Genomic DNA, 22,418 nt, shown 5'->3' on the forward strand with positions numbered 1-22,418 from the left:
TTTGTTTTTTGACTTGTTTCGGAATCAACGCCTTCGGGACCAGCTCTTTACTTAGAGCTGGTATACTTCGTCACCGCTTTGGTACCTTCGGAAACCGCGTGCTTGGCAAGTTCACCGGGTAGTAGCAGACGGACTGCGGTCTGAATTTCCCGGGACGTGATGGTGGAACGTTTGTTGTAGTGGGCCAGACGCGAGGCTTCAGCTGCGATACGCTCGAAGATATCGTTGACGAAGCTGTTCATGATGCTCATCGCCTTCGACGAGATACCGGTGTCGGGATGGACCTGCTTCAGCACCTTATAGATGTAGATAGCATAGGATTCCTTCCTGCGGACTTTCTTCTTCTTCTTGTCCGTTTTCGAGATGTTTTTCTGCGCCTTGCCGGACTTTTTGGCGGCTTTTCCACTAGTCTTCGGTGCCATCGTGTTTGCTAGTAAGAACTACGTGTGAATTCGACGAGCGAACAAATCGTACTGAATAATTTTGTTTTTTTCACGCTCTTTTTGCCTTTGACCGCTTGTTCGTTCATCTCGCTAGACCCGCCCCTTTGGCTGAGTCTGCCGATTTGTCTCTATCCTGTGAGCGTGTACCGCTAGAGTACAAAACGTCCGGACCCCGTAAAAAAAGATATCATTCTCGTTCAAACCGTACCCCAGTGTGGTTCTATCGCATCGACAAGACAACACAAGCAGCTATGTCTGGACGTGGCAAAGGAGGAAAAGTTAAGGGAAAGGCAAAGTCCCGCTCCAACCGTGCTGGTCTACAGTTCCCCGTCGGTCGTATTCACCGATTGCTCCGCAAGGGTAACTATGCCGAGCGGGTTGGTGCTGGTGCACCAGTATACTTAGCCGCGGTTATGGAGTACCTGGCCGCCGAAGTGCTCGAGTTGGCTGGCAATGCCGCCCGCGACAACAAGAAAACCCGCATCATCCCCCGTCATCTACAGCTTGCCATCCGCAACGACGAGGAGCTGAACAAACTGCTGTCCGGAGTTACCATCGCTCAGGGCGGAGTACTGCCAAACATCCAGGCTGTTCTGTTGCCCAAGAAGACCGAAAAGAAAGCTTAAATGTTCTTTTCTGTGAGATCACACAAGAAACATAAAAAACCGTCCTTCTCAGGACGACAAAACTATTTCGAAAGAGTTTATAATGAAATCCCATGGTGACTTTTTTTTCTTTTTAATTTGACATAAATTCTCTTTATTTCTTAATTTTGTTTGCATTATAATAATAATACTACATTTCAAGTGATCAACCTAGGGGTTCTACATCTTTAAGTTGTAAATCCCATCGCGTTGTTAACTAGAGGCGAATGGACTGAAAATATATATTGTTATTGTATATTGTTATTACTTACCCGTTCGGGTTTCCTCGGATAGTAGTTCGTTTAGATAAGGTACATTTTTTTCCTACATACTTATCTCACTTCTTAACTGGGCGAAACTAGGCAAAATATTCACCTGCCCCCGGGCTTCTGAATGTCAAAGGGGAACTAGGCTCTGCGGAATGCACGTGTCTGTACAGGCGCTTGCTGCTTGGTCCTGAGCAACGAATACACTTTGGAAGTCGGCGATGGATGAAGAAGAGGCCGTCCCGCGCATGCGCATGTGTTGTTTTCGTCGATGCAAAGCTCTGTGCATGTCAATTGATAAATCTACCTACTTGACCAAACATCTTAGTCTACTATTTACAAAAACACTGTTGTCAACACATTGTCAAATTTCACGTCTAGGGTAGTATCCGGGCAGATTCATTCATGAACCTCTGTCGTTCTTGTCCAGGGAGTTGCCGTTTCTGGCCTTGAGAAAAAAAAAAACCCTTGGGGACAAACTCTAACTATTCTGTTGGAGAAAACTTTTATGCGTAACTCTCTTCGCAGAAATAGGAGTAGTGGTCCTGAAAAGGACCGATGTTAATTTTTTGTATGTATTTTTAAAAAAATGGCTCGTTTAAGCGCGTTCTCCTCGGATACGACGTGCTAGCTGGATGTCCTTTGGCATAATGGTGACGCGTTTTGCGTGAATAGCACACAAGTTGGTATCTTCGAAAAGGCCGACCAAATATGCCTCGCTTGCCTCCTGCAGTGCCATAACGGCGGAACTTTGGAAGCGCAAGTCGGTTTTGAAGTCTTGGGCAATTTCGCGAACCAAACGCTGGAACGGAAGCTTGCGGATCAGTAATTCGGTCGACTTCTGATAGCGACGAATTTCACGCAGAGCAACGGTTCCCGGTCGGTAGCGATGAGGCTTCTTCACACCTCCTGTGGCTGGGGCGCTTTTCCGAGCTGCCTTCGTGGCTAGCTGCTTACGCGGTGCCTTACCACCGGTAGATTTACGAGCAGTCTGCTTGGTACGAGCCATTACAACGGGCGATACGAATACGATACGTTCTACGTTTTCTCAACGAAGCGAGCGAGGTTCTCACGGTACGAGAGCAGAGGTAGCAATATGTTGGAAAAATGGTAATGGTAATGAATTAGAGAGACTTTAAACTCTGAGAGTTCATTCGTCTCTTGCCCTTGAGGGCGGGAAATTTAACTAAAGGAAAACTAAGAAAAACTATTGCAAAATTCGTTATTCTCGCTCGACTCAGTCCTAGTAACCGCTATGGATGTATGTCGCAACGCCGCACCCTACACGGCTCTGGGGCCAAAAACACAACCAAACAAATGGAGCAGGGAAAAAGCCCCTTTTAGTGTGCTTGACGAGCTCGCTTCTAAAAAGGGCGTAAAAAACCTGCTCATCTTTTGCTGAAATTAGAAGAGAAAACAAACGTAGTTTTATCAGTATTGGTAGATTTAGTAATTTGACATTAGATCTGATCGAATAAACCTGTATCCTTTAGGAAATCGATGGTCCTTTTTTCCTCGACGGCGTCGTCCGATAGTGCTGTCCTTATGGTGTCTGCAACCTGAAACTTTATTCTTGAAGCATTAAATTTAGGGCATGTGATTAATATGTGTTCCACCGTGAGTCTTACATGGCACGACTCACATAGTGTTGGTTCCAATCTACGCATGATAAATTTGTGTGTTAAAGATGTATGCCCGATACGTAAACGTGTCAGACATACTTGAGTAGATCGGAGAATACTATCCTTCCAGGGAAGGGTAGTATTCTTGATCCTTCTTAAGAAGAGGTCACGGGAAAAAAACCAACTGTTCTCCCAGCTCAATCTGAGGGATTGCATGACCCATTTGATGGTGTCATTTGCTGGGTGGGAGGTGGTCCATAGTTCGGAGAGCCTACCCTCCTTGGCGAGACGATCAGCCTGTTCATTACCCTGGATTCCGCAGTGCCCTGGGACCCAGCAGAAAGTGATGTCCTTCCCTGTAATTTTTTCCTCAATGCTTTGAATCCAAGGGTGTTTACTATCGTCGCTTTGTAGCGCCCGTAATGCACTATAGGAATCCGAGAAGATCACCACTTTACTGTCGTTATTACCGAGTGATGTCGCGACAAGGAGAGCGGCAATTTCCGCGGAGTATACCGAACATATGGAAGGCAGTTGGAATTTTAGCTCCGTGTTATTGGCAAAAACTCCAAACCCTGTTAGGTTTCCATCAAAAGACCCATCTGTGAAGATTTTGTGGTGGGTGTGATACTTGTTATGCAGGTGGTTATTAAAACAGGCCGTAACAATGCTGCTGGCTTCCCCAGCCCTGACAGCATTTTTGATTGACCAGTCGATCTTTGGCGGATGTGCATGCCATGGGCGTTGACCGACTCTGCTTAATGGGGCAATAGTCGGGAGGGTGACTTGGCTAATATTTTGCAGCCAAGTGTTGGCTCTGGAGTAAATGGATAGAAGATCCGGGTCTTTCTCGGACGTCCGGATGGCTTTAGTGGCTAGGATATTCGTGAGGAAGTGTTCGAAAGGAACTACGCCGGCCTCCACAAGCAGAGCGTTTATTGGGCTGGTCTGAAAGGCTCCTGATGCATATCTAATCACATTATGGTAGACAGGCTTTAAGTAATTCAAGTGATCCCAAGAGGCACGGCTGAAAAGTTCGATGCCGTAACGAATTTTAGAGAAAATAATGCTTTTGCCTATGTTGTAGATGGTTTTACGAGAACTCAAGCGGCATCGGCCACCTAGAGCATTCACCAGCCGCAGGCGGCACTTCATACTAGCTTTAGCATTTCTGAGGTGTTGTCCGAAAGATAGTTTACTGTCAACTAGCACTCCGAGAATTCGGACAGAGCTGACTCTCTTAATAGGCCTGCCATTGATTAGGCATGTTCTAAACCTTTTCCTATGACCTTTACGTTTGCAGCAGTGCATTATATTAGACTTCTCTGCCGAAAACTTAAACCCGATGGAATTTGCCCAGTTACTAACCGCCGAGATTCCTTCCTGCAGTCTTCTGCGGGCCATTTCTGGGAAAGCATTTCTTGCCATCAGCAGTAGATCGTCTGCATAGGCCAGTACCTCGGTGTTTTTAGGGATAACCTCTAGAACCGACTGCATAGCTACGAGGAAAAGGGAAACTGATAGAACCGAACCTTGTGGTACTCCGTTTTCTAGGCAACGGTGATCCGAAAGTACTCCTCCGAAGTAAACTTGAAAACCTCGATTGGTGAGGAAACAGCGAAGAATGTTGAAGAGTGAGCCTTCAAAACCCCATCGGTGGAGTTGATCGATAATGTTATGACGCCATGTGGTATCGTAGGCTTTGGCTAGATCGAGTGAAGCGATTTCGCTATGTTGGCCCTTTTCGATAGTTTCTTGAAGGAAATGATCGAGTTGACTGAAGTAGGTGCCCGTACCTTTACCTCGGCGGAAGCCATGCTGTCTTGGGTCTAATAGTTGGCATTCTTCAAGGGCCGTCCTAAGTCTTCGATTGATCATTCTTTCGAAGACTTTCCCTAAGCAGTTGAGAAGGGTTATGGGACGGAAGTTGTTCGCGGTCCGTTTACTCTCCTTCACCTTTGGGATAGGTATTACCAAGCCCGTTTTCCATGTATCTGGGAAATAGCTGTTAGCCCAACATTCGTTGTATATCTGGAGGAGTAGAATTTTTGCATGAAGAGGTAGATGCTTGATCATCGGATATTCGATTCCGTCAGGGCCAGCTGATTTGCTTTTGGATATTTTTATTGCCCATAACAACTCGTCCAAAGAGAACTTATCGTTGTATTTGTGGACCTGTTCCGAAGCAGGAGGAAAAACTTTAAGTTCCGCCTTTGCCTTAATAGCCTTGAATTCGTTGGTGTAGTTGGAGGTGGCTGAAATAGTGGCAAAGTGTTCGGCTAGGTGGTCGGCTATGATGCCTGGATCTTCGGTGAAGGTGCCATTAATCACGAAGGAATAGCAATTTGAAGCTTTCTTGCCACTAAGTAAGTTGACCTTGTTCCAAAGTTCAGCTGTCGAAGTATTAGGGTTGATACAGTCGAGAAATTCCATCCAACTGTTTTGCTTGGCTTCGGTTATTACCTTCCTGGCTAGAGCTCTAGCCGTTTGGAAGTTGGTTAGGGCAATCATTTTGCAAGCGCTTCCATCAGGAAGGCGTCGTAGGATACGGAGGGATTTCCTTCTCCTTTTGATGGCCTGTGCAACTGCATCGTTCCACCATGGGACAGCCTTTCGGCCGGGTTTCCCACTGGTACGGTGGATATTTTGTTCAGCCGCCAAAAAGATGGCGTGGGTAAATTCTTCCACGGAGCAGCTTTCATGTTCGGAAAGTAAGCTGTTGATTGTGGATTCGAAGCCTTCCCAGTCGGCCGACTGGTATATCCACTTCCTGCGCAAACGAATGTTTGGGTTTCTTGACAGGGTTCGGATGTGGATGGGGAAATGATCACTACCTCTGAGGTCACTATCAACTGTCCAGCTCAACCTGGGGGCGAGGTCCCAGGAAGCAATCGTGATGTCAATGGCCGATGATGATCCGTGATGGATATCTATCCTGGTATGACGGTGATCGTTAAGTATGATGAGGTTTAGTTTTTGGACGATTCCCAAAATTGTTTTACCTCTTTTGTCACATTTGTTTCCTCCCCATGAAGAGTGGGAGGCGTTAAAGTCACCCATCAGGACGAATGGGTGCGGTAACTGTTTGATGGCATCCGTAAGTTGAGTTTCAATGTCATTACTGTGCAATGGGGGAATATAAATGGAAGCAAGGGTTACCTGTAGAGGTCCCTTCAGTTGTATAGCACATATTTGTAATGATGATGTTATGGGGATGACGGTATGAGGAAGGTCACTCAGGACAGCGAGACAGGCTCCAAAAAGCCCCGAGGATGGTCCTTCCTTAAAATACCAAGAAAATTTGCCGCTAAATGACCGCTCTAAGAGCGATACATTGATTTTTTTAGCTTCTTGAAAAGCCAGTGTTAGTGGGAGATGTTGTTCCTCAGCTAACATTAGCTTAATTTCATTCATGGAAGTGGATAGCCCACGCAAGTTCCATTGAATAGCAAGTTTTCGGTTGGGTGTTTGGTTACGGGACGAAGGGTTGCTGTTAATAGCTATAGGAGTGAATTTTAAAAAAGAGAAAAAGGTAAGTGGGCTGAGGTAAGTAAATAGGGGTTCGAAGATGGGAGAAGGGTATGAGATTAGGAATGGGTAGATTTGCTGGATATGTTCTTCAGTCTAGGATCATTTTTGGAAACGTTGGCAATTGATTTGTTGCCAGGTGGGGTGGGTTTGTTTGAATGGTTGGATTGGTTGGAGGTTTTAGTTTTGGATGCGGTGGTTGGTTGGAATGAAGTGGATGGTTGGGGGGAAGTGGGTGGTTGGAGGGAAGTGGATGGTTTGGATTCGTTGGCTGGTTGGGTTGAGTTGAATTTTTGGTTTTTGGATTTCTTCCTATTGGATTCTTTTCCTCTAAAAATTTCCTCTTCTGATGATTTGAATTCATCTGAGGTTGACCTTTTGTTTGTATTTTTCCTCTTGTTGGAGGGGGTAGTTTCAATTTCCATAGAAATTTCTGGGTCGGATTCTGAATCTGACGAGGAGGTGCTGAGTTCCGATTCCTGTGGATTACTGGACGGGATTGGAACTGCTTTTTCTGAAGAAGTTTGCTTAGCCTGATTGCAGTTGCATTTGCATTGAGAACAGCCTGTATTTTGAATTTTGACTAGTCTCTCTTGCAGCTTACTTGCAAAGGAAGGACCATTTTTGTTTTCAAAAATGGATTTAGCTTCCTTATAAGAAACACCTTGGTCAATTCGGACTCTGGTGATGTTATCCTCTGCGATCCACGCTGGGCACTTCCTACTGGTAGAGGCGTGATTTCCCTTGCAGTTCACACAAGAGGCAGGTGCATTGCAGATAAAATTTTTAATTTTGTCCTTATCGTTACTATTTGTGTTAAGTTCAGGGTGGGCTACACCGCAGTTACGACAAAGCTGGATTTTTTTGGCGCATTTTTTGGAAGTGTGGCCGAAAGCGAAGCATCCGAAGCATTGCATCGGGTTTGGATAAAAATTCCTGGTTGAAGCACGGAGGAATCCGAAGTTAATTGCTTCAGGGATAACTGTTCCGTTAATGGTAAGGATCATTGTTGAAGTAGGAACTCTTTCCTTCAAGACTGGGTCAAATCGTAGGATTTTTTTAAAGCCGATCACATTTTGGTCGGCTAGTTCAGTTAGGAGGACGTCTTCGTTTAAGAACATTACGTCACGACAGGACACAACGCATTTGCGTTGGTTCAAGGTGGGATGGTATAAAATTTCGATGGGTGTTTCGTCGATCAGCGACTTTGTACCCAGAAGCAATTGAACGAGTTTTTCATCTCGTAAATGTAGCGCATATTGCAGGCGATTTTTATCGTCGCGTTGAGGTTTCGCATCTTTAAATTCCGTACCGATCACTCCTTGGATCGATTTGGAAACGGTGAAAGGATTCGATGGAAGAATGTTACCTTCAGTGGCTCTCAACAATAATATTTGCAAGTTGCCACCAAAAGGATCAGCCCATCTGGGCAAGGTACGAGAGGTGGTAACACCTCTGTAAATGTTGGTTGGCCTTCCGGCGCCGGAGCTGCTGGAAGCCATGATTGGGGCCTGGCTATATCAAAATACAGCCAGGCGCGGAAAAATATTCACGAACCAAAGTAGACTATACGACGTGCGACGGGGGACGAAAACGGCGGAGGACAGTAACGGCGGGGGACAATGCCGACGCAGTTACAAGAACAAACACCGAAATCACTTGGCGGAAAAACACTATTTTTAAAAACACTTGGAAAAAATCACTTTTTAAATGTCAGTTAAATTAAAATCAATTTGGGATATGTAGTAAAAAATTATTTTTTTAAACCTATACCCTTTGGGCGTCCTAACTCTCACTAACTCCTGGTATTAAGAAAGGTTTGGTCACTCACCGATCGTGTTGAAGAACCACTCCTAATACACCACCAAATGGTAGTGGGGTAGCGGGGAAGGGACCGGATACCGCCGACGGCAGGGCAATCGCCGCAGCGGTTCGAAGCGACGAAGCGAAGAAAACCTCTCTCCACACCTCCTGAGCTGCTGATGATTGACGAGTAGAAATTGCGCCAAAATCGCGCGTCACTGGCAGGAAAAACGTTGCTGATGAGACGGGCGCAAACAGCGGGACACGCAAGGGGCAGTGAAAACTGCCGGTCAAAGTGGCCAATCCGACCGAACCAACTTCCTGAATGGCCGTTGGGGGCTTCTCGGCTGCTTCCTCCTTTCCTGATGTCCGGACAACTGTTGCTAAAAGAAACGCTATATTAAGGACCGAACACAGCTTTGAAAAAAGCTTTGCATCCGGTTGTAGGAGAAAACTTTTATTTCTATGCTTCTCTTTTAGAATGGCGCTAACAACATAACCGTTGCGGTCGAGTGTCAGAAGCACCATCGTGTTGGAAAAAATGTCCGTACGTAGCTTTTATGCTCTTTATACTTGGATGTATAGTGGTGCCGACAGCTGTAGCCAATCACGACCAAGCATCGTGTGCGGATGCACCCAAGCGAGAGGGTATAAATAGTGCGCGCGTGATTTTTTTCTTCTATCATGGTGCTACTGACACTCGACCGCAACGGTTACGTTGTTAGCGCCATTCTAAAAGAGAAGCATAGAAATAAAAGTTTTCTCCTACAACCGGATGCAAAGCTTTTCTCAAAGCTGTGTTCGGTCCTTAATATAGCGTTTCTTTTAGCAACAGTTGTCCGGACATCAGGAAAGGAGGAAGCAGCCGAGAAGCCCCCAACGGCCATTCAGGAAGTTGGTTCGGTCGGATTGGCCACTTTGACCGGCAGTTTTCACTGCCCCTTGCGTGTCCCGCTGTTTGCGCCCGTCTCATCAGCAACGTTTTTCCTGCCAGTGACGCGCGATTTTGGCGCAATTTCTACTCGTCAATCATCAGCAGCTCAGGAGGTGTGGAGAGAGGTTTTCTTCGCTTCGTCGCTTCGAACCGCTGCGGCGATTGCCCTGCCGTCGGCGGTATCCGGTCCCTTCCCCGCTACCCCACTACCATTTGGTGGTGGATTAGGAGTGGTTCTTCAACACGATCGGTGAGTGACCAAACCTTTCTTAATACCAGGAGTTAGTGAGAGTTAGGACGCCCAAAGGGTATAGGTTAAAAAAAAATAATTTTTTACTACATATCCCAAATTGATTTTAATTTAACTGACATTTAAAAAGTGATTTTTTCCAAGTGTTTTTAAAAATAGTGTTTTTCCGCCAAGTGATTTCGGTGTTTGTTCTTGTAACTGCGTCGGCATTGTCCCCCGCCGTTACTGTCCTCCGCCGTTTTCGTCCCCCGTCGCACGTCGTATAGTCTACTTTGGTTCGTGAATATTTTTCCGCGCCTGGCTGTATTTCGATATAGCCAGGCCCCAATCATGGCTTCCAGCAGCTCCGGCGCCGGAAGGCCAACCAACATTTACAGAGGTGTTACCACCTCTCGTACCTTGCCCAGATGGGCTGATCCTTTTGGTGGCAACTTGCAAATATTATTGTTGAGAGCCACTGAAGGTAACATTCTTCCATCGAATCCTTTCACCGTTTCCAAATCGATCCAAGGAGTGATCGGTACGGAATTTAAAGATGCGAAACCTCAACGCGACGATAAAAATCGCCTGCAATATGCGCTACATTTACGAGATGAAAAACTCGTTCAATTGCTTCTGGGTACAAAGTCGCTGATCGACAAAACACCCATCGAAATTTTATACCATCCCACCTTGAACCAACGCAAATGCGTTGTGTCCTGTCGTGACGTAATGTTCTTAAACGAAGACGTCCTCCTAACTGAACTAGCCGACCAAAATGTGATCGGCGTTAAAAAAATCCTACGATTTGACCCAGTCTTGAAGGAAAGAGTTCCTACTTCAACAATGATCCTTACCATTAACGGAACAGTTATCCCTGAAGCAATTAACTTCGGATTCCTCCGTGCTTCAACCAGGAATTTTTATCCAAACCCGATGCAATGCTTCGGATGCTTCGCTTTCGGCCACACTTCCAAAAAATGCGCCAAAAAAATCCAGCTTTGTCGTAACTGCGGTGTAGCCCACCCTGAACTTAACACAAATAGTAACGATAAGGACAAAATTAAAAATTTTATCTGCAATGCACCTGCCTCTTGTGTGAACTGCAAGGGAAATCACGCCTCTACCAGTAGGAAGTGCCCAGCGTGGATCGCAGAGGATAACATCACCAGAGTCCGAATTGACCAAGGTGTTTCTTATAAGGAAGCTAAATCCATTTTTGAAAACAAAAATGGTCCTTCCTTTGCAAGTAAGCTGCAAGAGAGACTAGTCAAAATTCAAAATACAGGCTGTTCTCAATGCAAATGCAACTGCAATCAGGCTAAGCAAACTTCTTCAGAAAAAGCAGTTCCAATCCCGTCCAGTAATCCACAGGAATCGGAACTCAGCACCTCCTCGTCAGATTCAGAATCCGACCCAGAAATTTCTATGGAAATTGAAACTACCCCCTCCAACAAGAGGAAAAATACAAACAAAAGGTCAACCTCAGATGAATTCAAATCATCAGAAGAGGAAATTTTTAGAGGAAAAGAATCCAATAGGAAGAAATCCAAAAACCAAAAATTCAACTCAACCCAACCAGCCAACGAATCCAAACCATCCACTTCCCTCCAACCACCCTCTTCCCCCCAACCATCCACTTCATTCCAACCAACCACCGCATCCAAAACTAAAACCTCCAACCAATCCAACCATTCAAACAAACCCACCCCACCTGGCAACAAATCAATTGCCAACGTTTCCAAAAATGATCCTAGACTGAAGAACATATCCAGCAAATCTACCCATTCCTAATCTCATACCCTTCTCCCATCTTCGAACCCCTATTTACTTACCTCAGCCCACTTACCTTTTTCTCTTTTTTAAAATTCACTCCTATAGCTATTAACAGCAACCCTTCGTCCCGTAACCAAACACCCAACCGAAAACTTGCTATTCAATGGAACTTGCGTGGGCTATCCACTTCCATGAATGAAATTAAGCTAATGTTAGCTGAGGAACAACATCTCCCACTAACACTGGCTTTTCAAGAAGCTAAAAAAATCAATGTATCGCTCTTAGAGCGGTCATTTAGCGGCAAATTTTCTTGGTATTTTAAGGAAGGACCATCCTCGGGGCTTTTTGGAGCCTGTCTCGCTGTCCTGAGTGACCTTCCTCATACCGTCATCCCCATAACATCATCATTACAAATATGTGCTATACAACTGAAGGGACCTCTACAGGTAACCCTTGCTTCCATTTATATTCCCCCATTGCACAGTAATGACATTGAAACTCAACTTACGGATGCCATCAAACAGTTACCGCACCCATTCGTCCTGATGGGTGACTTTAACGCCTCCCACTCTTCATGGGGAGGAAACAAATGTGACAAAAGAGGTAAAACAATTTTGGGAATCGTCCAAAAACTAAACCTCATCATACTTAACGATCACCGTCATACCAGGATAGATATCCATCACGGATCATCATCGGCCATTGACATCACGATTGCTTCCTGGGACCTCGCCCCCAGGTTGAGCTGGACAGTTGATAGTGACCTCAGAGGTAGTGATCATTTCCCCATCCACATCCGAACCCTGTCAAGAAACCCAAACATTCGTTTGCGCAGGAAGTGGATATACCAGTCGGCCGACTGGGAAGGCTTCGAATCCACAATCAACAGCTTACTTTCCGAACATGAAAGCTGCTCCGTGGAAGAATTTACCCACGCCATCTTTTTGGCGGCTGAACAAAATATCCACCGTACCAGTGGGAAACCCGGCCGAAAGGCTGTCCCATGGTGGAACGATGCAGTTGCACAGGCCATCAAAAGGAGAAGGAAATCCCTCCGTATCCTACGACGCCTTCCTGATGGAAGCGCTTGCAAAATGATTGCCCTAACCAACTTCCAAACGGCTAGAGCTCTAGCCAGGAAGGTAATAACCGAAGCCAAGCAAAACAGTTGGATGGAATTTCTCGACTGTATCAACCCTAATACTTCGACAGCTGAACTTTGGAACAAGGTCAACTTACTTAGTGGCAAGAAAGCTTCAAATTGCTATTCCTTCGTGATTAATGGCACCTTCACCGAAGATCCAGGCATCATAGCCGACCACCTAGCCGAACACTTTGCCACTATTTCAGCCACCTCCAACTACACCAACGAATTCAAGGCTATTAAGGCAAAGGCGGAACTTAAAGTTTTTCCTCCTGCTTCGGAACAGGTCCACAAATACAACGATAAGTTCTCTTTGGACGAGTTGTTATGGGCAATAAAAATATCCAAAAGCAAATCAGCTGGCCCTGACGGAATCGAATATCCGATGATCAAGCATCTACCTCTTCATGCAAAAATTCTACTCCTCCAGATATACAACGAATGTTGGGCTAACAGCTATTTCCCAGATGCATGGAAAACGGGCTTGGTAATACCTATCCCAAAGGTGAAGGAGAGTAAACGGACCGCGAACAACTTCCGTCCCATAACCCTTCTCAACTGCTTAGGGAAAGTCTTCGAAAGAATGATCAATCGAAGACTTAGGACGGCCCTTGAAGAATGCCAACTATTAGACCCAAGACAGCATGGCTTCCGCCGAGGTAAAGGTACGGGCACCTACTTCAGTCAACTCGATCATTTCCTTCAAGAAACTATCGAAAAGGGCCAACATAGCGAAATCGCTTCACTCGATCTAGCCAAAGCCTACGATACCACATGGCGGCATAACATTATCGATCAACTCCACCGATGGGGTTTTGAAGGCTCACTCTTCAACATTCTTCGCTGTTTCCTCACCAATCGAGGTTTTCAAGTTTACTTCGGAGGAGTACTTTCGGATCACCGTTGCCTAGAAAACGGAGTACCACAAGGTTCGGTTCTATCAGTTTCCCTTTTCCTCGTAGCTATGCAGTCGGTTCTAGAGGTTATCCCTAAAAACACCGAGGTACTGGCCTATGCAGACGATCTACTGCTGATGGCAAGAAATGCTTTCCCAGAAATGGCCCGCAGAAGACTGCAGGAAGGAATCTCGGCGGTTAGTAACTGGGCAAATTCCATCGGGTTTAAGTTTTCGGCAGAGAAGTCTAATATAATGCACTGCTGCAAACGTAAAGGTCATAGGAAAAGGTTTAGAACATGCCTAATCAATGGCAGGCCTATTAAGAGAGTCAGCTCTGTCCGAATTCTCGGAGTGCTAGTTGACAGTAAACTATCTTTCGGACAACACCTCAGAAATGCTAAAGCTAGTATGAAGTGCCGCCTGCGGCTGGTGAATGCTCTAGGTGGCCGATGCCGCTTGAGTTCTCGTAAAACCATCTACAACATAGGCAAAAGCATTATTTTCTCTAAAATTCGTTACGGCATCGAACTTTTCAGCCGTGCCTCTTGGGATCACTTGAATTACTTAAAGCCTGTCTACCATAATGTGATTAGATATGCATCAGGAGCCTTTCAGACCAGCCCAATAAACGCTCTGCTTGTGGAGGCCGGCGTAGTTCCTTTCGAACACTTCCTCACGAATATCCTAACCACTAAAGCCATCCGGACGTCCGAGAAAGACCCGGATCTTCTATCCATTTACTCCAGAGCCAACACTTGGCTGCAAAATATTAGCCAAGTCACCCTCCCGACTATTGCCCCATTAAGCAGAGTCGGTCAACGCCCATGGCATGCACATCCGCCAAAGATCGACTGGTCAATCAAAAATGCTGTCAGGGCTGGGGAAGCCAGCAGCATTGTTACGGCCTGTTTTAATAACCACCTGCATAACAAGTATCACACCCACCACAAAATCTTCACAGATGGGTCTTTTGATGGAAACCTAACAGGGTTTGGAGTTTTTGCCAATAACACGGAGCTAAAATTCCAACTGCCTTCCATATGTTCGGTATACTCCGCGGAAATTGCCGCTCTCCTTGTCGCGACATCACTCTGTGATAACGACAGTAAAGTGGTGATCTTCTCGGATTCCTATAGTGCATTACGGGCGCTACAAAGCGACGATAGTAAACACCCTTGGATTCAAAGCATTGAGGAAAAAATTACAGGGAAGGACATCACTTTCTGCTGGGTCCCAGGGCACTGCGGAATCCAGGGTAATGAACAGGCTGATCGTCTCGCCAAGGAGGGTAGGCTCTCCGAACTATGGACCACCTCCCACCCAGCAAATGACACCATCAAATGGGTCATGCAATCCCTCAGATTGAGCTGGGAGAACAGTTGGTTTTTTTCCCGTGACCTCTTCTTAAGAAGGATCAAGAATACTACCCTTCCCTGGAAGGATAGTATTCTCCGATCTACTCAAGTATGTCTGACACGTTTACGTATCGGGCATACATCTTTAACACACAAATTTATCATGCGTAGATTGGAACCAACACTATGTGAGTCGTGCCATGTAAGACTCACGGTGGAACACATATTAATCACATGCCCTAAATTTAATGCTTCAAGAATAAAGTTTCAGGTTGCAGACACCATAAGGACAGCACTATCGGACGACGCCGTCGAGGAAAAAAGGACCATCGATTTCCTAAAGGATACAGGTTTATTCGATCAGATCTAATGTCAAATTACTAAATCTACCTATACTGATAAAACTACGTTTGTTTTCTCTTCTAATTTCAGCAAAAGATGAGCAGGTTTTTTACGCCCTTTTTAGAAGCGAGCTCGTCAAGCACACTAAAAGGGGCTTTTTCCCTGCTCCATTTGTTTGGTTGTGTTTTTGGCCCCAGAGCCGTGTAGGGTGCGGCGTTGCGACATACATCCATAGCGGTTACTAGGACTGAGTCGAGCGAGAATAACGAATTTTGCAATAGTTTTTCTTAGTTTTCCTTTAGTTAAATTTCCCGCCCTCAAGGGCAAGAGACGAATGAACTCTCAGAGTTTAAAGTCTCTCTAATTCATTACCATTACCATTTTTCTTCCTTCATGGTGCTACTGACACTCGACCGCAACGGTTACGTTTTTAGCGCCATTCTAAAAGAGAAGCATAGAAATAAAAGTTTTCTCCTACAACCGGATGCATAGCTTTTTTCAAAGCTGTATTCGGTACTAAATAAAGCGTTCTTTTTCAGCAACAGTTGTCCGGACATCAGGAAAGGAGGAAGCAGCCGAGAAGCCCCCAACAGCCATTCTGGAAGTTGGTTCGGTCGGATTGGCCACTTTGACCGGCAGTTTTCACTGCCCTTTGCGTGTCCCGCTGTTTGCGCCCGTTTCATCAGCAACGTTTCCCCTGCCAGTGACGCGCGATTTTGGCGCAATTTTCTTCGCATCAATCATCAGCAGCTCAGGAGGTGTAAGGTGTGAGGAGGTTATTTTCGCTTCGTCGTTTTGAGCCGCTGCGGCTGTTGCCCTGCCGTCGGCGGTGTCCGGTCCCTTCCCCGCTACCCCACTACCATTAGGTGGTGATCTTCGAGGAGGTCCTTCAACACGATCGGTGAGTGACCAAACTTTTCATTTTACCAGGAGTTAGTGAAAGATAGGACGCCCAAAGGGTATAGGTTAGGAAATTTTTACTACATATCCCAAATTAATTTTATATAACAGATATTTAAAAGTGACTTTTCCAAGTGTTTTTAAAACAGTGCTTTTCTGCCCCAAGTGTTTTTCAGCCAAGTGATTGCGGTGTTCGTCCTTGTAACTGCGTTGGCATTGTCCCCCGCCGTTACCGTCCTCCGCCGTTTTCGTCCCCGCTGTTATTGTCCCCCGACGCACAACGTACATAGAATAAGAAAATTTAAAAACTTTTTACCTGGCTGTACCTAGGTATAGCCAGGCTTGAACATGGCTTCCAGCAGCTCCGGCGCCGGAAGGCCAACAAATATATACAATGGTGTTCCCACCACCCACACTTCCCCCAAATGGGCTGATCCCTTTGGCGGAAATTTGCAAATTTTATTGTTGAGAGCAACTGATGGTAATATTCTTCCACCCAACCCCTTCGTTGTATCGAAATCGATCCAAGGTGTGATCGGAGATAAATTTAAAGATGCAAAACCTCAACGCGATGATAAAGGTCGCCTTCAATATGTTCTACAAATACGCAACGTCAAACAGGTTGAACCTTTACTGGGTATGAAGTCGCTAACTGACTCGACCCCAATTGAAATAATTTTTCATCCCACTCTTAATCAACGCAAGTGTGTTGTATCTTGCTGGGATGTTGTTTCCATGCCAGAGGATGTACTTCTTACTGAACTCTCTGAGCAAAAAGTTATCGGTGTCAAAAGAATATTTAGATACGATACAATTAAAAAGGAAAAGGTAGCAACTTCTACCCTAATCCTAACCATCAACGGAACAGTCATTCCCGAAGCGATTAACTTCGGTTTCATTCGCGCACCAACCAGAAACTACTATCCAAGCCCGATGCAATGCTTCGGATGCTATAATTATGGACACACTTTCAAGAAGTGTATGAAGAAAATACAGTTATGCCGTAACTGTGGTGTAGCACACCCAGAACTAAACCAAATCGATAAAGAAAAGGCGAAGAAGTTTCAATGCAATGCACCTGCCTCATGCGTGAACTGCAAGGAAAATCACTCCTCCACTAGCAGGAAGTGCCCAGCTTGGATCGCCGAGGACAAAATAACACGAGTTAGGATTGATAAAGGAATCTCCTACAAGGAAGCTAAATCCATTTGTGAAAACAATAATGGTTCTTCCTACGCTAGTAAATTGAAAGAGCGGCTCGACAATATCCAAAACACAGGATGCCAACAATGCAAGTGCAACTGTACACAAACAAAGTCAGCTCCTATTAAATCGAATAAGACTGTTTCTATTCAGGCCAATAAAAAATCTGAACAGGGATCCAGCATCATTCCAATTGACTCTGAGGAAGATTCTGAATCTCCAATGGAAATCGAATCAACTTACTCAAACAAAAGAAAAATCATCTCGAAAACAACAACTTCAGATGAATTCAAATCATCGGAAGATGAACAACCAATTGAGAAGGAATCTTCTAGGAAGAAACCTAAAAATAAGAAATCGACCCCAACCCTACAGAAGACCCAATCCCACCAGAACTACCTATCACAACCCAGCACTTCAACCCAACCAATTGGATCCAATCCACCTACTACCCAACACAAACCCAATCCTACTACCAACAAACCAATTGTTAATGTTTCCAAAAATGATCCGAGACTAAAACTCAAACAATCCAAGGGTGAAAAACCCAACCACAACTAATTTCAACTGATTTCTACTCCACCAATCTCCAATTTATCCTCCACACCTCAGCCCACTTCCCCCCTTCCAATCTTAACATTCAATCCCCCACCTAATCATACACCATCGTCTCGAGACCCTATCCCTAATCGCAAACTTTCCATTCAATGGAACTTGCGTGGGCTTTACAGTTCAATGAACGAAATAAAATTAATGTTAGCGGAAGAGAAACATCTCCCACTAACCCTAGCTTTCCAAGAAACTAAAGTACCGACTGGTACAAACATGAATAGTGCCCTAGGAGGCAAATTCAAATGGTATTTTTGTGACGGACTATCTTCACAACAAGGAGGAACATGCCTCGCTGTCCTAAGTCACCTTTCTCATACTGTGATCCCCATAACATCACCACTACAAATATGTGCAGTCCAACTCAAGGGACCTTTCCAGGTAACCCTTGCTTCAATATACATATCCCTTCAGCACAATATCAATGATTTTGAAGTTGATTTGGTAAATGCTTTCAAACAATTACCACACCCATTTATTATCATGGGTGACTTCAACGCACACCATACTTCCTGGGGAGGAAAAAAATGTGACGCAAGAGGTCATACGATTCTTAGAATCATCCAAAAACTGAACCTCATTATCATCAACGATCATCAACATACCAGACTCGATCCACGTTTTGGATCAACGTCTGCCCTCGATCTCACGATCGCATCTTGGGAACTGGCACCCAGACTAAATTGGTTTGTTGACAATGACCTCAGAGGAAGTGATCACTTCCCAATTCACATCAGAACATTAACAAGGAATCCCAATATTACACTTCGCAGAAAATGGAAATACCAATCAGCCAACTGGGAAGGCTTTGAATCTTCAATTGACAGCTTACTTCAAGCACACATAAGCTACTCTGTTGATGACTTTACTCAAGCCATTCTCTCCGCTGCAGAAGTAAATATCTACAGAACAAGTGGGAACCCCGGTCGTAAGGCTGTCCCCTGGTGGAATAATGAAGTAGCACTTGCCATCAAAAAAAGAAGAAAACTGCTTCGTCTTCTCAGACGTCTTCCAGATGGAAACAACAGCAAAAGGATTGCTTTATCCAATTTTCAGGAAGCTAGAGCTAACGCCAGAAAAGCAATAGCCGAAGCAAAAACCCAAAGCTGGACTGAATTTCTTGATGAATTTAATCCTTCAACATCTTCAAAAGAACTATGGAACAAGGTCAACGCTCTCAGTGGCAAGAAAGCTTCTAACTGCTATTCCATTGAGATCAACGGTATTACTACTGAAGACCCTGGTACCATAGCCGAACATCTGGCAGATCATTTCGCCAAATCTTCATCCACTTCGAATTACACCAATGCCTTTAAGAATATCAAAGCCAAAGCAGAACTAGAAGTGTTTCCCTCTGCTACAGGTCAACAGCACGAATACAACAAACCTTTCTCCATGGACGAGCTGCTCTGGGCCCTTAAAAGGTCCAAAGGTAAGTCAGCCGGCCCAGATAATATCGAATACCCGATGATAAGACACCTGCCCCACCATGCGAAAACCCTGCTTTTGCAGATTTTCAACGAGTGCTGGACAAACAGATACTTTCCAGATTCATGGAAAGCTGGCATGGTAATCCCGATCCCCAAAGCAAAAGAGGACAAACGTGATGTGAATAGCTATCGCCCTATCACGCTCCTCAGCTGCTTAGGGAAACTTTTTGAAAGGATGATTAACCGAAGACTGATAACAACCCTCGAAGAACAACAACTACTAGACCCCAGACAACATGCTTACCGTCGAGGAAAAGGCACAAGTACATATTTCTGCCATCTCAACCAATTTCTTCATGACTCCACACAGAAGAGACAACACAATGAACTTGCTTTGCTTGATCTTTCCAAAGCATTCGATACCACCTGGAAGCATAATATCATAGATCAACTCCACCAATGGGGATTCGAAGGTTACCTCTTCGAAATCATTCAAAGTTTCCTCCTCAACCGAAGTTTTCAAGTTTTCTTCGGAGGGTCAATATCTGAAAGCCGAGTTCAAGAAAACGGAGTACCACAGGGCTCTGTTCTTTCGGCAACTCTCTTCCTAATAGCAATGCAATCAGTTTTCGATGTTATTCCACCAAACATCGAAATACTGGCATATGCTGACGATATACTGCTTATGGCCCGAGCATCATTCACTGAACTTGCACGCAGAAGACTCCAGATAGGAATCTCTGCTATCAGCAGCTGGGCAGATTCAATTGGTTTCAAAATTTCAGCACAAAAATCCAATATACTTCATTGCTGCAGTCTAAAAGGTCACAAGAAAAAATTCAAACCATGCAAAATTAATGGTGCACTTGTGAAACGAGTTAAATCAGCTCGAATTCTAGGTGTTACAATAGATAAAAATCTTTCATTCACAGACCACATCAAAAAGACAAAAGCAGATATCAAAAGCCGTATCCGGTTAACGATGGTAATAAGTGGTCGCAGCCGCTTAAGCGCGCGTAAAACCATTTATAAAATCGGTAGAAGTATCGTCTTCACAAAAATGCTATACGGGATTGAACTCTTCAGCAGTGCATCCTGGAAATCAATTGATCATTTAAAACCTTGCTACCATAGCGTAATCAGATATGCCTCAGGAGCCTGTAAGTCCAGCCCAATAAAAGCTTTGCTTGTGGAGGCTGGCCAAGTTCCCTTCGAAATGTTCATCACCAGAGCCTTGGCCAATCGAGCCATCCGAATCTCACAGAAATATCCAAATCTCACATCAACCACCACGAGAGCTAGCAAATGGCTTCAAGACATTTGCAATATCACTCTCCCGGGAGCCGCTCCTCTAACTAGAGAAGGCCCTCGACCATGGTACGACCAAGGACCAAAATTTGACTGGACTATTAAAAACTCTGTTAGAGCTGGTGAAGCCAACAGTATAGTCACAGCTATCTTCAACAATCACATACATAAACAGTTCCCCTTCCATCGCAAAATCTTCACAGATGGATCTGTTGATGGTGATAAAGTAGGATTTGGAATATTTTCCGACAATGCTCAAATAAAATTCCAATTACCATCCATTTGTTCAATTTTCTCAGCAGAAACAGCTGCCCTCCTCGTTGCGATATCACTATGTGATGATAACACGAAAACGGTGATTTTCTCCGATTCCTACAGCTCCCTGCTTGCACTCCAGAGTGGCGAAAATAAGCACCCCTGGACCCAAAGCATTGAAGCTGGAATCAAGGGAAAGGACATCGTTTTCTGTTGGATCCCGGGACATTGCGGAATTCAAGGAAATGAATTAGCTGATCGTCTTGCCAAAGAGGGAAGAAATTCTGAACTATGGACTGATATCCCCCCGTCCGAAGACATCATCAGATGGGTTGATAACAACCTACGATCGTGTTGGGATATAAATTGGAACACCTCTAATGACTTCTTTCTAAGAAAGATAAAGAATACCACCCATCCTTGGATGGACAGTACTAAGCGCCCCATTCAAGTATGCCTGACACGCTTGCGTATCGGGCATACTCTCTTAACACATAATTTCTTGATCGCAAATCAACCGCGCTGCACATGGTGCAATGTAAGGCTCACAGTAGAGCATTTGTTAATCAATTGCCCAGTTTTTAACATCTCTAGAACAAAATTTCAGGTTGGAGACAGCATCAGAACTGCATTAGCAAGAGACGACATCGAAGAGGACCGGACCATAAAATTCTTAAAGGATACAGGTTTACTCGACAAAATTTAATAATATAATATCGAAATGAATACACATTAAAAGTATTTTCCTTTTCTGTTCTTTTATTTTCAGCAAAAGATGAGCAGGTTTTTACGCCCATTTTAGAAGCAAGCTCTTCAAGCACACTAAAATGGGCTTTTTCCCTGCTCCAATTGTTTGGTTGTGTTTTTGGCCCCAGAGCCGTGTAGGGTGCGGCGATACGACATACGTCCATAGCGGTTACTAAGACTGAGTCGAGCGAGAATAACGAATTTTGCAAGAGTTTTTCTTAGTTTTCCTTTAGTTAAATTTCCCGCCCTCAAGGGCAAGAGACGAATGAACTCTCAGAGTTTAAAGTCTCTCTAATTCAATACCTTCCTTCCTTCCTTTTTTCTTCATTATACTCGTTCGACGCTCAGATCGACAAGCGCCTGTGCTTTCGTCAGTAACTTTCTTTCCCATTAACCAACATGACTGGACGCGGCAAGGGAGGCAAAGGACTCGGTAAAGGAGGAGCAAAGCGTCATCGCAAGGTACTGCGTGACAACATCCAGGGTATCACGAAACCCGCTATCCGTCGTCTAGCCCGCCGTGGGGGCGTCAAACGTATCTCTGGTCTGATTTACGAAGAAACCCGAGGAGTGCTGAAGGTATTCCTGGAGAATGTTATTCGTGACGCTGTCACCTACACCGAACATGCCAAGCGTAAAACAGTGACTGCTATGGATGTCGTATACGCGCTGAAACGTCAGGGACGTACCCTATACGGGTTTGGAGGTTAACAAATACCCCCAAAACAAAACGGTCCTTTTTAGGACCACAACATGTTTGTCACCAAAAGAGTTTATCAATTTTAGTTTCTTAACAAAAAAAAACCACCACCACACTACCACCTACACAACTACATTTCATTTGAAAAAAAAAAAAAAAAAACAAACAAACAAAAATAAAACCTTGACTCACACCACATACCAACTCGCATATCAATTGGCTTAATAATACAAACGATTTTTTTCATTTGGCAGACTTATCTCACTTCTTAACTAGGCGAAC

The 22,418-nt window shown here is 44.7% G+C and overlaps 4 protein-coding genes across 4 annotated transcripts; 2 read left to right on the forward strand and 2 right to left on the reverse strand.

Moving 5' to 3' along the window:
• LOC129781546 (histone H2B) lies at positions 1-465 on the reverse strand. Its single transcript, XM_055789210.1, has one exon. The coding sequence runs from the start codon at positions 420-422 to the stop codon at positions 48-50; it is 375 nt and encodes a 124-aa protein (XP_055645185.1). The 5' UTR covers positions 423-465; the 3' UTR covers positions 1-47.
• A 157-nt stretch (positions 466-622) lies between these two features.
• On the forward strand, positions 623-1,104 carry LOC129781547 (histone H2A). The gene has a single exon (XM_055789211.1). It carries the CDS (start codon positions 695-697, stop codon positions 1,067-1,069), a length of 375 nt encoding a protein of 124 aa, XP_055645186.1. The 5' UTR covers positions 623-694; the 3' UTR covers positions 1,070-1,104.
• Positions 1,105-1,878: 774 nt separating this feature from the next.
• Positions 1,879-2,442, reverse strand: LOC129781549 (histone H3). Its single transcript, XM_055789213.1, has one exon. The coding sequence runs from the start codon at positions 2,360-2,362 to the stop codon at positions 1,952-1,954; it is 411 nt and encodes a 136-aa protein (XP_055645188.1). The 5' UTR covers positions 2,363-2,442; the 3' UTR covers positions 1,879-1,951.
• A 19,341-nt stretch (positions 2,443-21,783) lies between these two features.
• LOC129781545 (histone H4) lies at positions 21,784-22,194 on the forward strand. Its single transcript, XM_055789209.1, has one exon. The coding sequence runs from the start codon at positions 21,836-21,838 to the stop codon at positions 22,145-22,147; it is 312 nt and encodes a 103-aa protein (XP_055645184.1). The 5' UTR covers positions 21,784-21,835; the 3' UTR covers positions 22,148-22,194.
• The last annotated feature ends 224 nt before the right edge of the window (positions 22,195-22,418 follow it).

The sequence above is a fragment of the Toxorhynchites rutilus genome, unplaced genomic scaffold (assembly GCF_029784135.1).
Source record: "Toxorhynchites rutilus septentrionalis strain SRP unplaced genomic scaffold, ASM2978413v1 HiC_scaffold_147, whole genome shotgun sequence".
Classification (NCBI taxonomy): domain Eukaryota; kingdom Metazoa; phylum Arthropoda; class Insecta; order Diptera; family Culicidae; genus Toxorhynchites; species Toxorhynchites rutilus.

Coding starts and splice junctions, on each gene's coding strand:
- LOC129781546 (XM_055789210.1), bottom strand. CDS start 422: ATGGCACCGAAGACTAGTGGAAAAGCCGCCAAAAAGTCCGGCAAGGCG.
- LOC129781547 (XM_055789211.1), top strand. CDS start 695: ATGTCTGGACGTGGCAAAGGAGGAAAAGTTAAGGGAAAGGCAAAGTCC.
- LOC129781549 (XM_055789213.1), bottom strand. CDS start 2,362: ATGGCTCGTACCAAGCAGACTGCTCGTAAATCTACCGGTGGTAAGGCA.
- LOC129781545 (XM_055789209.1), top strand. CDS start 21,836: ATGACTGGACGCGGCAAGGGAGGCAAAGGACTCGGTAAAGGAGGAGCA.